Here is a 14,569-nt window from a genome sequence, read left to right as displayed (position 1 = left end):
ATGTAAGTTATGCACTGAGGAAATTATTGGATGTCACTTCAGCCTAAAGATTATTAATAGAGGTAGGCCTATGTGTGTTCCTACCAATCGCTGCACAAGTTAATGTTACGTATGATGATGAAAGCGCGTTAGAGCTAGCCCTCCCGGAGATTGCACTGCAGCAAAGAATATACACTAACAAGAAGCGACACTTCCATTGCAACACCGGCGCCCAGCAGCAGCCCTGCGTTCCTGCCATTTTGAGTTGAAAGCCAGTAGTGGTTTCTATGGCAATATCAGCTGCTTTGTTTAAAAAAAAATAATAATAATTCTTTGAAGTTCAAGTATTAGCATTATAAACACTGAATTGATACTAAAATGAATGGGCTGAATGAAATCAGTGGAGAAGAAGATTATTAGAATATAACAAACAAGTCTTATGAACTACTTTTATGAAACTCATGGTGCTTTTTTTGTCATTTTGGAAACTCTTTTACTTTCATTGTATGAAAAAAAGTGATCAGTACATTATTTAGCATATTTTACATGATATTCTGCCTGATTCAAGGTCTGGAGGGGTTGATGAGTTGCCAAAATTCAGAGCTAGTCTGCAGATTTTGGACAGAGTTGACCGAATTCACAGAAAATCATGTAGTGTATGATGGGGACAGACTGTCTCTTTTTTGGCTTCAGACTTTGATTCCATCCAATCAGAAGATATCGAACCTGTTTGATATTTTGAGCTGATTTAAGAACACATTATTTTCATTGGTTGTGCGTCTTCTAGCAACGAGGCGCATGTTTCTGAGTTAATTTGTTGTGTTCCTGACTCAAAAAAAAATCTAGTAGTGTGTGTGATTCTCAGTTGTTTATCCATGTCCAGTAGGTGATGTCTAGTGTTTTAAAATCTGTTCGTATTTTAAAAGTTTTGCAGTATACATTTTTTTTTTAGCTTTAGAATATTTATGAAAAATTATTGAATTAACATAATTGTGTAAACCAATAGATTCTTAATACATAAATCAACTTTAATTAACCTAACAATATATACTATATTTATTTATTTTTACTTGCAGGTAGATACGCATGTAAAAAAGCAAGGGCCATACCTTACATTCAATGGCAAGATATAGATATTGAACCACTTCCTAATATCATAGTGGGTACAAATGTAAGACAGTTTCAGTGTATGGATCAGACGGTGGAACTGACATGCTGTGAAACAAAATATGATATTGAGTGGAGTCCTCCTGGTGATGAACCGACACTTCCAGGTTGTACTTACAGACAGACAATATATTCTTAGTGACAAGTTTTGTTGAATTCACCATGTTTCAGTTTTGTTTTGTTTTTTTCAATAATTCTATTTACCTTTTTATGGAATCAGTCAAGGGATGCATCACACTAAAGCATAACATCAGGAGTGCAGATTGTAGTAGTAAAACCTTTACATGCCAACTCAAGATCTCAGAACTGCAGCGCTTGTCTTATGCCCAGAGGACAGTCATTATTAATAAAGTCAATCAAGGTAAACCTTCAGTTTTTCATCCTTTGATGCAGCAGAATGTTCTTCTATCTGTTTCAGCTGTCTGAAAGAAATAAATGTTTTTCTGTTTTTTGTTTTTGAAACTCAAAATATTTATTCTAGCATTGCCCTGTAAAAATGACACGCTTGGAGATGGGAAAGAAGGTGAAGTTTTGACAGGACCCTGTGAAAAAGGCAAGGAAGGCACCATTACCTATCAGTGTACATTAGGTTCATGGAGGGAAATTAACAGGGACTGTATACTTCAAGTTATCAAAGACATTGAAAAGCAAGTTGAGGTAATATTCATTTTCTATGTATTGGTGAAAAAAAAAAAAATAATGTCCATTTCAAATATTTCTGATATTTACGTTTCTTCTTTTCTGTGTTATTTAGGTCTTGGCTCCACAGGACATCCCAAAGGTTGTGGCTCAGCTCAGTACTGCTACAGTGCAGAATAATCAGGAGATAACACAGTCTTCCGTGACTGTCCAAACAATTGTTGACATACTTGTAAAAATCGCTGGTACAGCACAAAAAATTATCATCGATAAGCCTGTGATGAAGGTATGTACATTATGTATGCGCGAAAGACATCAGTCAATTGTGGCTAATCAAAACTTTATCATGCTAAAATATTTGTACATATGGTAATCTTCATTATCCCCTCTGATGAAAAATTGTTTGTACTAAACATGATTTTCTGTTTCATTTCCAGTCTTTTCTTCAAACTGTGGATATCCTTGTTTCGGACTTAGCTATTAACTCATGGGACAACTTGAACAATAACAGCAGGACAGATAACACCAGCACTGCACTTCTGACCGCTATTGAGAGTATAAGTGACCGTCTCACAGATGGCAATTTTACAATTAATGAAAAATCTATTGAGTTGAATAGAACTGTAGCAGACAGATATAGTGGAATATCAAACCTGACAAACTCATCCACTGAGATCCTGATACCACAGATTTCTCAACCCACACCCATAACCATCATAGTCTTCACAACTCTTGACAATGTTCTACCTACTCGTAATACTAGTAATAAAAATGACACTAATAATTCAGTTGTACGCATCAATGGAGATGTGGTTGTTGTTAAGGTGAACCAAACAATTAACAACATTTCTTTTGCGTTTGACATTTCTGATCAGTCTTTGGGAAATCCTCAGTGTGTCTTTTGGAACTTCAAACTTGACGCATGGGATTCCACTGGATGTGAAGTAAAACCCTATATCAGTAAAGGGAACGAAACTGGCAAGATTACATGTGAATGCAACCACACAACCTCTTTTTCAATCCTAATGTCACCATTTTCCCTTGATCACAAAGCCTTGGCCTATATAACTTACATTGGTGTAGCTATTTCAATGGCCAGCTTGATTTTGTGCCTCATTATTGAGATTATCGTGTGGAAGTCCATGACAAGAAATGACACATCCTACATGCGACACGTGTCCATAGTCAACATTGCCGTGTCCCTGCTGATCGCAAACATCTGTTTCATCATTGGAGCCGCAATTGCAGAACCAGAGCAGCCAACCTCAGTGGGTCGCTGCAGTCCAGTGGTTTTCTTCATGCACTTTTTTTACCTGGCTCTTTTCTTCTGGATGTTAATTTCAGCGCTGTTGCTCTTTTACCGTACAGTCATGGTCTTGTCCCAAATGTCAAGGGCCAAAATGATGGCCATTGCCTTCATAGTCGGTTATGGTGCACCTTTGCTCATAGCGGTCATTACTGTTGCGTCGACAGCTGGACCAAAAAATTATGTCACGAAACAAGATGCATGCTGGCTGAACTGGTTGGAATCTAAGGCCCTGCTGGCATTTGTGATTCCAGCTCTCACTATTGTAGCCATAAACCTTGTGGTTTTGATTGTGGTTCTGTATAAGATGTTGAGGAGAGGAGTTGGTGCCGCAACTCAACCAGACGAGAAACATGCCCTGGTGGTCATTGCCCGATGTGTGGCCATATTGACTCCTATCTTTGGTCTAACATGGGGATTTGGAATTGGAACCATGGTGTCACGTGACTTAGGCATTCATGTGGTGTTTGCACTCCTTAATTCACTGCAGGTATCACTTTTTTGTTTTTACTTTCTAGGTTATATTTAGCTTTTTTTAAATGCTAACTTTAAAGCATTAATTGTAATGCAACAATTATAATATTCTGTAATTACAGCAATCTATTTTAAAGCTTCACAAAGATGCAAAATAATTTATTTCCAATGTTGTTATGAATATGAATTTGAACAGCATTACAAGTATTATTTACTCATAACATTTTTATCATATATTTGTAACACTTCTGCAGGGATTCTTTATTTTGGTGTTTGGAACGCTTTTAGACAGCAAGGTATGAACTGATTTTCATCATTGTGCAATTTGACATTGTGTCAGCCATTGTTAAAATGATCTTAGAGTCATTCAGTTCTATAGTGCTTTAACCCATTTTCTCACATATGGTTGCAGATCCGTGAGGCACTGGGAGGAAGGCTGTCACTAAGGAACCTTACCAGCTCTAACCGTACCAGGGTAAATGCCAACAAAACAATGCATCTGATCCATGAGTTTTTCCTGAGGATAGATGTACTCAGTTTACAACTGATATCTTAAATCTCTACATTACAGAGTACAAGTGCAGGACCATCATCTTCAAGTGGACTGGGTTTCTTTCAAAGGATGCGTAGGAGAAGTAAGTCTTGCTATTAAAATTGATACATTTTAATATATATATGACATGACAAGAATACTTTAAGTAACATACAAATAATTATTTGCAGATGTGTACAACGTATCTGAAGCCAGTGCTATGTCAGCAGCAACATCTTCAAATATGTCCAGTGGCTCTGATACTTATGTGAATCCATAATCAGCTACTTCATTAAGTATTAGTCTACTTTACTAAATATTAAACAGCCTTTTTAAAAATGATGTAAACTGCACTATTTGCTACTGATTTCTGGTGTTTCTATGTTCTGAAGTATTAATAAAAATGGCTTACAATCTACAGATCTAATGTCTAATTAAGGATACATTTTATTATAATGCTGTGATTTGCATGATTGGATGCACTTTCATTTATAACAGAAAATGTATATCAATAATATAGATCTAATAGCTTTATTTGCGTTTTCTGGTGTATTTTTGATGTATCAATGTATAATTTGCCATTTTAAATCATCAACTTTGTTGTCCAGTTGGTGTCATACTGTCAATACATATATCATGCTGTTCTACACTGTCTGGATTATTAAAAATAATAATAATAATACAATTTATATTGTTACAGCTACACCAGAAATGAAATGCCTCTTTATTTTACATTTATTTTGTAGTTGCTAATCATGGCATTGTTGTCTTGTATTTTATAAATTTTCATTGCATTTGACAGTAATGATGAAATAAATAAAGTTTCCAAATACCTGATTTATTTTAAGCCATCTCAGTATGAAGGTTAAGCTACAGTTTCTTATTAATTTTCACAGTTCTTTGAGCTTGGTCAACCGCACCTGAACACATATTACATATTATAAGTATTAGTGAGGACTTTGCATCTCTTTCATTTTCTGTAATGTATGTGTTTCCCTAAACCAAAACTCTCTCTAGTCTGTTGCATACATAAACCTTAATGTTTAACCACTAAAACAAGTTAGCCTAAAAGCTTTGTTAGGCTAAAAGCTATAAGGTTACATTTTTATAGAACAGAATTTTTTTACAGTTGTGCTAGAAAGTTTATGAACCTTTAAAAAATGCATGTATATTTGCATGACCTACTTTGGGATTAGATCTTTATACAATAACAATAAGCATAGAATATTTGAATATATTTTGATTAAAGCAAAATGATCCAAGAATTAACAAGTTTTCTGGATGTGAAGACTTTGCCTTTAGTCTTTGGTGTTATCAAGCTAACAGTTCATAAATGTCCCAAGCATGTGCATAGTCCACTGCACAACATCTCTGATGATGATATGCAAACAGTCTGTTTTTGTATGCACATGCACATTACTTTAAAAAAAATCATAATGCTATTAAACAAAAATATCTCCTAATTTCTTCATGAACATGGTCACAAAAATGCTGCAAAGAGTTTTCTACAGTGGACTTCAGACATCAGTCAGTATGAAATAAAATCCCTGTGTCAACAAGCTAAATTTGAAATCATACTGCACCAAACAATTTTCTGAAACTGGGTGCAATGTGCAGTTTTTCCTGTGGCGGTAGTGATGAAAAGAGTGATTTATTGTGCCATAACCTTTTAAACTCTGCGAAGAAGAACTTACTCAATGACCAATGCAGAGAAGCGAAACCACATGAAGAGGCTGCAGTGCGTTAGTAGTAGTGATGAGAGTATCAGAGTTTCATGTTTGTTTTTTGTTTTTTGTTTTTTTTGTTTAGTTTTAAAGCTAAGTGAGAAAGCATAGCTTTGGCATTTATTTATGACTCTGTCTTGTGAAAAAATAATCTTTTCTGAAACTGGAGCAAAAGAGCGCATCTATGTATGGAACAAATTTAATCTCGACAATATTAATAATGTATGTATGACATGCATACATTAGAGACCTTATGTTTCATTTATGTTTTGTTTTTAAGCTGCATATAAATGTAGATTTGTTTCGGATTTTTGAGGCCAATACGATGAAGTTGCAGAGACAACCTGTACCAATCTTACCATCCCTACAATGTCGAGGCGATATGACTCGTGAAATTTCATTTAGAACTGTAATTCTTTCAAAACAATCATCCAGCATGGTATTCATTTGTATCCTGTTGTCCATGCACAATTAAGCCCTGTATTATTAAATCTTCTTGTTGTTTTTTTTGTCAGAATTAAAAGATTCAAAGACATCTGTTACAGTTGCTGTATAAGTTTTATTAATTAGGGCCCGAGCACCGATGGTGTGAGGACCCTATTGGAATTGCTCCGTTTATTATTATTATTATTATTATTATTATTATTATTCTTCTCCAAAGTGAATCGCATTTTAGAGGGCCTAAACGTGCTCGAAAACTCACGAAACTTTGCACACGCGTCAGAAGTGGTGAAAATTTACGTCTGTTATGGGTTTCGGAATTGGGCGTGGCAAAATGGCTCTATAGCGCCATCTAACGTACAGCCCCGCTCGCTACATAACACTAGGGGTTTGAAATTCGGTACACACATTTATCAGCCCAGTACCTACAAAAAATTCTCTTGGAGCGAAATCCGAAACCAAACAGGAAGTCAGATATTTTGAATTAATTCACCGTTTTTTGCATTTTCCAGACGTTGTACTTTAACGAACTCCTCCTAGAGATTTAATCAGATCAATATCATTTTGGTCAGTCTAATCTAAAGGCCTTTGTGACGTTAAATTGCGAAGATCTAGAGTTTTCGCTGAAGGGCGTGTCCGTGGCAGCCTGACAAAGTTTGATGTTTTCGCCATGAAAAAGGAAGTTGTTGTAACTCAGACAAACAATGTCGGATCTGCCCCAAACTTCACATGCTTTATTAGAGTCCTGACCTGAAGACATCTTCATAACAATATTCAGTTACAGTCATAGCGCCACCTGGGGGCAACAGGAAATTACATGTTTTACACTGTGATTAACTCCTCATGGAGATTTAACCAGATCAACATCATATGTTGTCAGTCTAATCTTAAGACCTTAGCGATAATAAATATCAAAGATCTTGAGTTTTCGCTGAAGGGCGTGTCTGTGGCGGCCTGACAAAGTCTGATGTTTCGCCATGAAAGAGGAAACTGTTGTAACTCAGGCATACTATGTCCGATCTGCTCCAAACTTCACATGTGTGATAAGAGTCCTAGCCTAAAGACGTCTATATCACAATATTCAGTTAGTCATAGCGCCACCTGCTGACAACAGGAAATGGCATGCTTCACGATTTAATTCACTACCAGATTCACATATTATTATGCCACGAAGTACCAAACATGCTAGAGACACGTTAAATCATGCAACACATGGCTGAGTGCTAATGTATGCAATTAACGCCACGAAACAGGAAGTTATTGTAACTCAGGCATACAATGTCCGATCTGCTTCAAACTTCACGTGTTCAATGATAGTCCTGGCCTGAAGACATCAACATGGCAAAATTCAGGTAAACAAGGTAAAAGCGCCACCTGTTGGCCGCAGGAAGTGTGGCATTTCGAAATGACTTTGGCATAATTCTCCTGTATTCACTCACTTAAATGCATGACGCCCACTGTTCACTGTTTTCCTGAGGCCAACGGGTGGCGGTGAGCCCGGGTGCGAGGGCCCTCTCAACGCTGCTTGCAGCTTTAATTTAAAGTTGTTTTTTTCTGAATCCTTTGGGAATAAAATCTACATAAAATGACATGGCCATGATTAATTGTAATGTTCCTGTTACATATGAAGATCATGACAATCAAAACTATGTCACTTCCATAGTTGTGAGATTGGCTGACTAACGGTTTGAAGCTGGGCTACAAGTTCTTCAGTCAAAGAGCATTCTACTGGGGAACCACAATTCTATTGCATGACTTTTGGAGTCTGATAATTAAAGCAGTCAACACCTTGTCATGCTAACTCTTCTACTTCTACAAGAGGTGCAGACAGAGTTAGAAGGAAGAAGAAAGTGATGGTAAAATAATTTAATAGAGTTTACTGAGTAGGCTAACCTTAGTTGCATTGCATGATCAGCGTAAAAATTGCTTTTTACCAAGCAAAGTAAAATTAACGTTTCACAACATTGTCCTGACATTAAAGGGTTAGTTCACCCAAAAATGAAAATAATGTAATTTATTACTCACCCTCATGTCGTTCTACCCCCATAAGACCTTCGTTCATCTTCGGAACACAAATTAAGATATTTTGATTAAATCTGATGGCTCAGTGAGGCCTGCATTCACAGCAATGGTACTTCCTCTCTCAAGATCCATAAAGGTACTAAGCAAAACAGTTCATGTGAGTTTGGTGGTTCTACCTTAATATTATAAAGCGACAAGAATACTTTTTGTGTGCCTTTGTTTTGAATAAGCGACCTCTAGCAGCAGAAAATTACATATTGTGCCTTTAAAATTTTATGATTATAGGTCTATGTTTATGTGTGTCTCATTGCCAGTTCCAGCATATAAAGATATTATGTTGTTCACTGAGCGAAAGGGAATTTTATGAATCTGACACCACTCTCAAAATGCTCCTTTTTACAGATATTGTTTAGCAGACTCCTTTTTGTCCCTAGTGGGACATAAGACATATTGTTAAATGTATACAATTATGCAGTGATGATAATAGATTTTATACTCTATCCATAAAAATGGTCCATTCTATGTTGTATACAAATTTATAAAAGAAAGTTGATTTATATTAAATATATTATTTCTTAGCAGTTCAAATATGGCACTGTTTTGCTGTTTGCTCTCATTGAATTTCAGACACAAGACCTGAAAATACTCTGCATCCATAATACAAGATTTTTTATTTATATAAAATATGATTTTTTTTTTTCCCTAAGGGATACAAGACTTTACCCTGTTTCTGTTGAAATGCTGCCCTCTTCTGTTCACTTCACACTAGAACACGTCTCGGTTACGTATGTAATCCTCGTTCCCTGAAGGAGGGAACGGAGACGTACGTCAGTATACCGACGAATTGGGGATATCGCTAGAGATCCGAATTCGTCGGTCACTACTGACGTACGTCGAACGTGACCGACTGAAAGGGAACAAGGAAATATTTAGAGACAATAAAACTTGTTTTGCATGTGACCTATATTAAGATTTTGTTGGTGGATCATTTAACAAGGAAACAATCTCAGACCCTGAAAAACGAGTTCACGATCTCTTCATGGTTCTTTCCAGAGATAAGGTAAAAAATGACAAATCAGTTTGTTTCTTTTATATTGTAAACTGTCTTTCTGAAGTACATTGTTACACTGCAAAAAATACTTTCTTTCTTAGTATTTTTGTCTTTTTTCCAGTCCAAATATCTAAAAATTCTTAAATCAAGATGATTATTAAGATCATTTAGCCTACTTAATTCAAACAGAATTACTATTACTAGAATTACAGAATAACTCTGTGGTACGTGTAATGACCTGATCAATATCAGTCTTTTTGTTATTTTGTTTATTTCTGAAATATATGGGTTATTGTATTTTGTTTGATAAAGTGTTTAATGCATATGCAAGAAGATTTATCATTTAATTATTTTTGTGCTGTTCAGATGTGCCTGGTAATTTAACAGTTACGTTTTGTGTTCTCTTTAAAAATGTTTAAGGATGGTTCATTACATAAGAGAAGCTCATTAATCAGTCTGTTAATGTTAGAGATTTAGGGATTTAATGAAGTATCTTGTTGAACTATGTGAAATCCTGCGAGAGGCGAGAACGAAAACGGGAAAAAAAAAAAGGAAAAAAAAAAGAACGACGAGAACGCACGAGAGTGAGCACGAGGGCTAGTCTGCTATTAATGTGGGTTTAACGCTTTAAGTTGGACTATAATTGTTTTGTCAGAAACCGCGCTTTCTGCGTGGGAGTTTGTGACTGAGGGAAAGTGAAATGCCACCGGAGTTGTGTGGTTTTGGACTGTGATGCGAGCTTATGCCTGTTAGCCTCTCTGACTAAATTAGCTCGTGGTTTTGCAGTAACATTTTTTTCAGACGGTCGCGGGAGTGACCGCATACACATCGTTTGCATGCTGGACGAGGGAAGACAATATCGGGACGAGATTCGCTGGCTGACGCAGATGTTTTCTTCATTGGGGACCGGTTGGCTGTCGATGCTGGACGGACGACGCTGATTAACCCTTGCTGTGCCGCTTGCAAACGGAGTTCGCCTGAGGAGAGAGAGAGAGTTACAATCGCGGTAGGATCCGTGTTTTTTTTCTTCACTCTACACCAGGAGGTATTGTTGCTTTCTTCATTTTATGAGCTCCAACATTAAGCGCGCCAACAAACTAACTTAATGCAGGCCTGCTAAAAGAACTGAAAAATAAGAGTGCACTCAGGTTATCACAGACTTATGACTTTGGGGTTTTTTTCTAATTTGGATTTTATTTTCATATTTGCTTTTTGCTGTTCAACTGTTATGTGAGTTTTGTATAATACAAAAGGAGGAAATTGAGCTATGGCGATCTTGTTGTTTATTCTTTCACCAGCCATTGTATTTGTGTAGCTCAGTGTTTTCTGTGGTAATATTCTATATTTTAAAACCAAGTAATATTCTTTCAGGTACCCATTGATGAGCAAAGATATAGTGAAAATTATAGTATTCTTAGACAGGGTTATTATACAATGGAATGTCTCTTTCACCATTTTACCAAGCATTAGGGTTAAGAGGGTTCCATACTTTATACGTTGCTGTATAACGTACATGCCTCATCACGAGCATATGGTGAAAAGGGTTACATTTTTGGGGGCTCGTCCGGGATACTAATAGATTTGTAATATCCCTCAGTTCTCACTTATCTAGTCTAAGCACACAAAATGGATGTTGATGAAATTGAAGCTTGGTGTAAAAGGAAGCAAATAGCTCGTGAGAATGCAGTAGTGTTAAGTGGTTTTGATGCCAATGTCACAGATGATATTCTGCTTCAAGCTTTGAGTCTTGTTAAAGCTTTTGGAATTGCTAAAATAGTGGATCGCTGTCTAGATGTAGCTTCCAAAACCCAGTTTGTGCTGATTCAGACATCCACTGATCTTACTAAGCAGACTATACCTGATTGTGTTGGGCTCCCTGGAAAAGCTGGTCCTTGGCCTGTTCATGTGCTCCCTGTTCTCGCGGAAGGTGAAGGTTTTGAAGCCAAGCTGTTGTCCTTTTTGAAGCATGAAGGAAAGACTATTACTGATGTTAAAGACTTGCTTAACCCTTCTCCTCTTGACATGAACACTGCTCTGATAAATGCCATAAGTTCCCTGGTGGACAAATGCAATACTGCACCTGCTGATACTCAAAGCTACAGGAAGCTCCGCATGTTTTCTGGAGTGAGGCCCACCCCCAGTGGGGAAGAAGAGTATGACGCTTGGGCAGAGCAAACTATGCATTTATTGGAGGAATGGCAATGCAGTGACAATGTGAAAAAACAGAGGGTAGTGGAAAGTCTTAAAGGTCCAGCTGCTGACATAGTGAGGTTTCTACGAGCACAGAACCCTTCTGCTACTTCATATGACTACATGCAAGCTCTCGAGACAGCATTTGGAACAACTGAAAGTCCATCTGATCTTCTTATTAGATTCCGACACACACTTCAATGTGAAGGTGAGAAGCTGTCCGCCTATTTGATGAGGCTAGATAAACTGTTACACTGTGTGTTCAGGAAAGGAGGGGTGCAGCTGTTGGAAATGAATCGACTTCGCATTGAGCAGATTGTGAGAGGTGCCTTGCCACAAGACATGATTGCCCTTCGCATTCGCATGACACATAAGCTGCGTGAACCACCTACCTTCAGTGACTTATTGAAAGAGGTCCGAGAGGAAGAGGACATGCTTCAGAGCAGGAATGATGTCAAAAGCCCAGTGGCGTCACTGACTGTTACTCCTGTCCCCAGGACCACTCCTGAAACTAAAGTTGATCCTGAAGTGGAAAAACTCAGAAGAGACATTACTGTCATGAAAGCAGAAATGATTAGCCTTAAAGCTGCTACAGTAACATCCCCGCCAAATACCCAAGGTCCACAATTTGAAATCCCTGCCAAGGTTAGACACAGGAGGAGTGAAACCCTGCAAAGAGCTGGCACTGAGGAAGATAGACCAGGGATATTTTGCTATAGATGTGGGGAGGATGGACATTTCAAAAGGGAATGTGATGGTGAAGAAAATCTCAAGAGGGTTAACAAGCGCCTCATCAAACTGACAAAGAAGTTGGGAAACTACCGCGGGAACCAGTGAAGGAACGGCCTGGCTTCCCTGTGGTGAAAACACGTTCCACCAAGTGCATTAAACCAGACGAGAAAGTGGAGGAGACTATACCTGAGGGCTTAGTGGGGCCAAGTTCTGCTGTACCAGTACAGATTGAAGGCATCTATGCTAAAGCCATACTCGATACTGGTTCTCAAGTGACTTTGCTGTACAGATCCTTCTACAACAGATACTTGACACACCTGCCATTGACACCTATCAGTGCCTTGCAGATTTGGGGCCTCAGTCCTGCTGATTACCCATATGATGGCTATTTGTCACTTAAGCTGGAGTTTTTGGAAGCTGACGTTGGAGTGACTGAGATTATTGATGCCCTTGTGTTGGTGTGTCCTGACCCAGTTGTTAGAGGTGAAGCGTTCATACTCGTTGGCACAAACACACCGACAGTGAGACGACTACTAAAGAGCTGTAAAGAGAGAATAGGAGAGAATTTCGTCAGTAGCATGCACATTCATCCTGCTTTCAAAAGGGCTTTTGAACAGCTGTTAGAATGCCTACCTGATGATGATGACAACCACAAGAGAGGAACTGTGTGGTTCACACAAAGTAAACCTATTACTGTGCGCCCTGGAGGGGTAGCTCGAGTGACAGGTGTGCCAAAGTTTCAATGGATTCCACGTGCTCAAGCCATTCTGGTGGACTCACCTGAAGAACCCGGCGACGATGCAAGGTTTTTAGGAGAGCTTTTGGTCAGACCAGAGTTGCAGGTACCCACTGTTGTAATGGCAAAGAAAATCACTGTGCTGGTCAGGAATGTATCGAAAAAAGAAGTTACATTGACCAGAGGAATGCCTATTGCTCACCTGTTTCCTGTAGATGTGGTGTCCTCGTCTTCTGTAAGCCAAAAGCCTAACACTGAGTCAGCAGGAAAATTGACCCCATCTTCCTTTAATTTCGGAGATTCACCAGTCCCTGAGGAGTGGAAGGAGAGATTGGTGGGCAAAATGATGGAACGACATGAGGTTTTCTCTACCCACGAGTTTGATGTTGGTTGCTGTAAAAGTGCACATCACGCTATCAAAACCACAGAGGACAAACCTTTTCGAGAGAGATCTCGCCGACTGGCGCCTGCTGATCTAGAGGCATTGAGGCAACATCTGTCACAGCTTAAAGATGCTGGGATCATCACGGAATCAAGAAGTCCGTATGCCTCACCTATAGTGGTGGTGAGGAAAAAGACAGGTAAAATAAGGATGTGTGTGGACTTCAGGACCCTAAATCGACGCACTGTTCCAGATCAATACACAGTACCGAGGATCGAAGATGCACTGGTCTGTCTCAACGGAAGCAAGTGGTTTAGTGTGTTAGACCTGAGGAGTGGGTATTATCAGGTGCCAATGAGTGACTCCGATAAAGAGAAGACAGCCTTCATCTGCCCAGCGGGTTTCTACCAATTTGAAAGGATGCCACAAGGAGTGTCAGGGGCTCCAGCAACCTTTCAACGGATCATGGAACAAACTGTTGGAGATATGAACTTGCTTGAAGTCTTGGTATATCTGGATGATCTCATCGTGTTTGGAGCAACACTCCAAGAGCATGAGGACAGGTTGTTAAAGGTGCTGGACCGCTTGAAGGATGAGGGTCTTAAGTTGTCGCTGGATAAGTGCCAGTTTTGTCAACCATCAGTGACTTACGTGGGGCATATTATATCTCAAGACGGAGTGTCTACCGATCCAGAAAAAACTGAAGCAGTAACCACATGGCCCCGACCAAACACTGTGACTGCTTTGCGATCATTTCTTGGCTTCTGTGGATACTATAGGCGCTTTGTGAAAGATTACTCCAAAGTTGCCTATCCGTTGAACCAACTGTTGTCCGGTTACCCACCAGTTGCCAAGAAATCCAAGGGAAAAAAGGATAACCTCTACCTGAACCCATCAGAGCCTTTTGGTAGTAGGTGGGATGACAAGTGTGAGGCAGCCTTTGTAGAGTTGAAGCAGAGACTTACTCAAGCCCCGGTGTTAGCTTTTGCAAACCCTCAGCTTCCCTATGTGTTACATGTGGACGCCAGCCAAGAAGGGCTAGGTGGCGTGTTATACCAGGATCAAGGTGAAGGGTTAAGACCCGTTGCTTTCGTCAGTAGAAGCCTAACCCCATCTGAGCGACATTACCCTGCTCATAAATTAGAGTTTCTGGCTTTGAAGTGGGCGGTAGTGGACAAACTGCATGATTACCTG

At 38.9% G+C, this 14,569-nt stretch overlaps 1 protein-coding gene across 50 annotated transcripts in view; it reads left to right on the top strand.

Annotated features, from left to right (window-relative positions):
- adgrf6 (adhesion G protein-coupled receptor F6) overlaps positions 1-4,929 on the top strand; it is a 149,490-nt gene extending 144,561 nt beyond the window's left edge. For all 50 annotated transcript variants that reach the window (XM_048207215.1, XM_048207214.1, XM_048207257.1 and 47 more), the window contains 9 exons: positions 1,056-1,253; positions 1,367-1,507; positions 1,628-1,803; positions 1,901-2,071; positions 2,223-3,581; positions 3,820-3,861; positions 3,978-4,040; positions 4,137-4,200; positions 4,289-4,929. In XM_048207215.1, coding sequence (XP_048063172.1) covers positions 1,056-1,253; positions 1,367-1,507; positions 1,628-1,803; positions 1,901-2,071; positions 2,223-3,581; positions 3,820-3,861; positions 3,978-4,040; positions 4,137-4,200; positions 4,289-4,377 — 2,303 coding nt within the window. In that variant the 3' untranslated portion in view covers positions 4,378-4,929. The remainder of the gene's footprint in view (positions 1-1,055; positions 1,254-1,366; positions 1,508-1,627; positions 1,804-1,900; positions 2,072-2,222; positions 3,582-3,819; positions 3,862-3,977; positions 4,041-4,136; positions 4,201-4,288) is intronic.
- Positions 4,930-14,569: the final 9,640 nt, after the last annotated feature.

Source organism: Megalobrama amblycephala, linkage group LG11 (genome assembly GCF_018812025.1).
Source record: "Megalobrama amblycephala isolate DHTTF-2021 linkage group LG11, ASM1881202v1, whole genome shotgun sequence".
Classification (NCBI taxonomy): domain Eukaryota; kingdom Metazoa; phylum Chordata; class Actinopteri; order Cypriniformes; family Xenocyprididae; genus Megalobrama; species Megalobrama amblycephala.
This window is presented reverse-complemented; position numbering and strand designations above follow the sequence as displayed.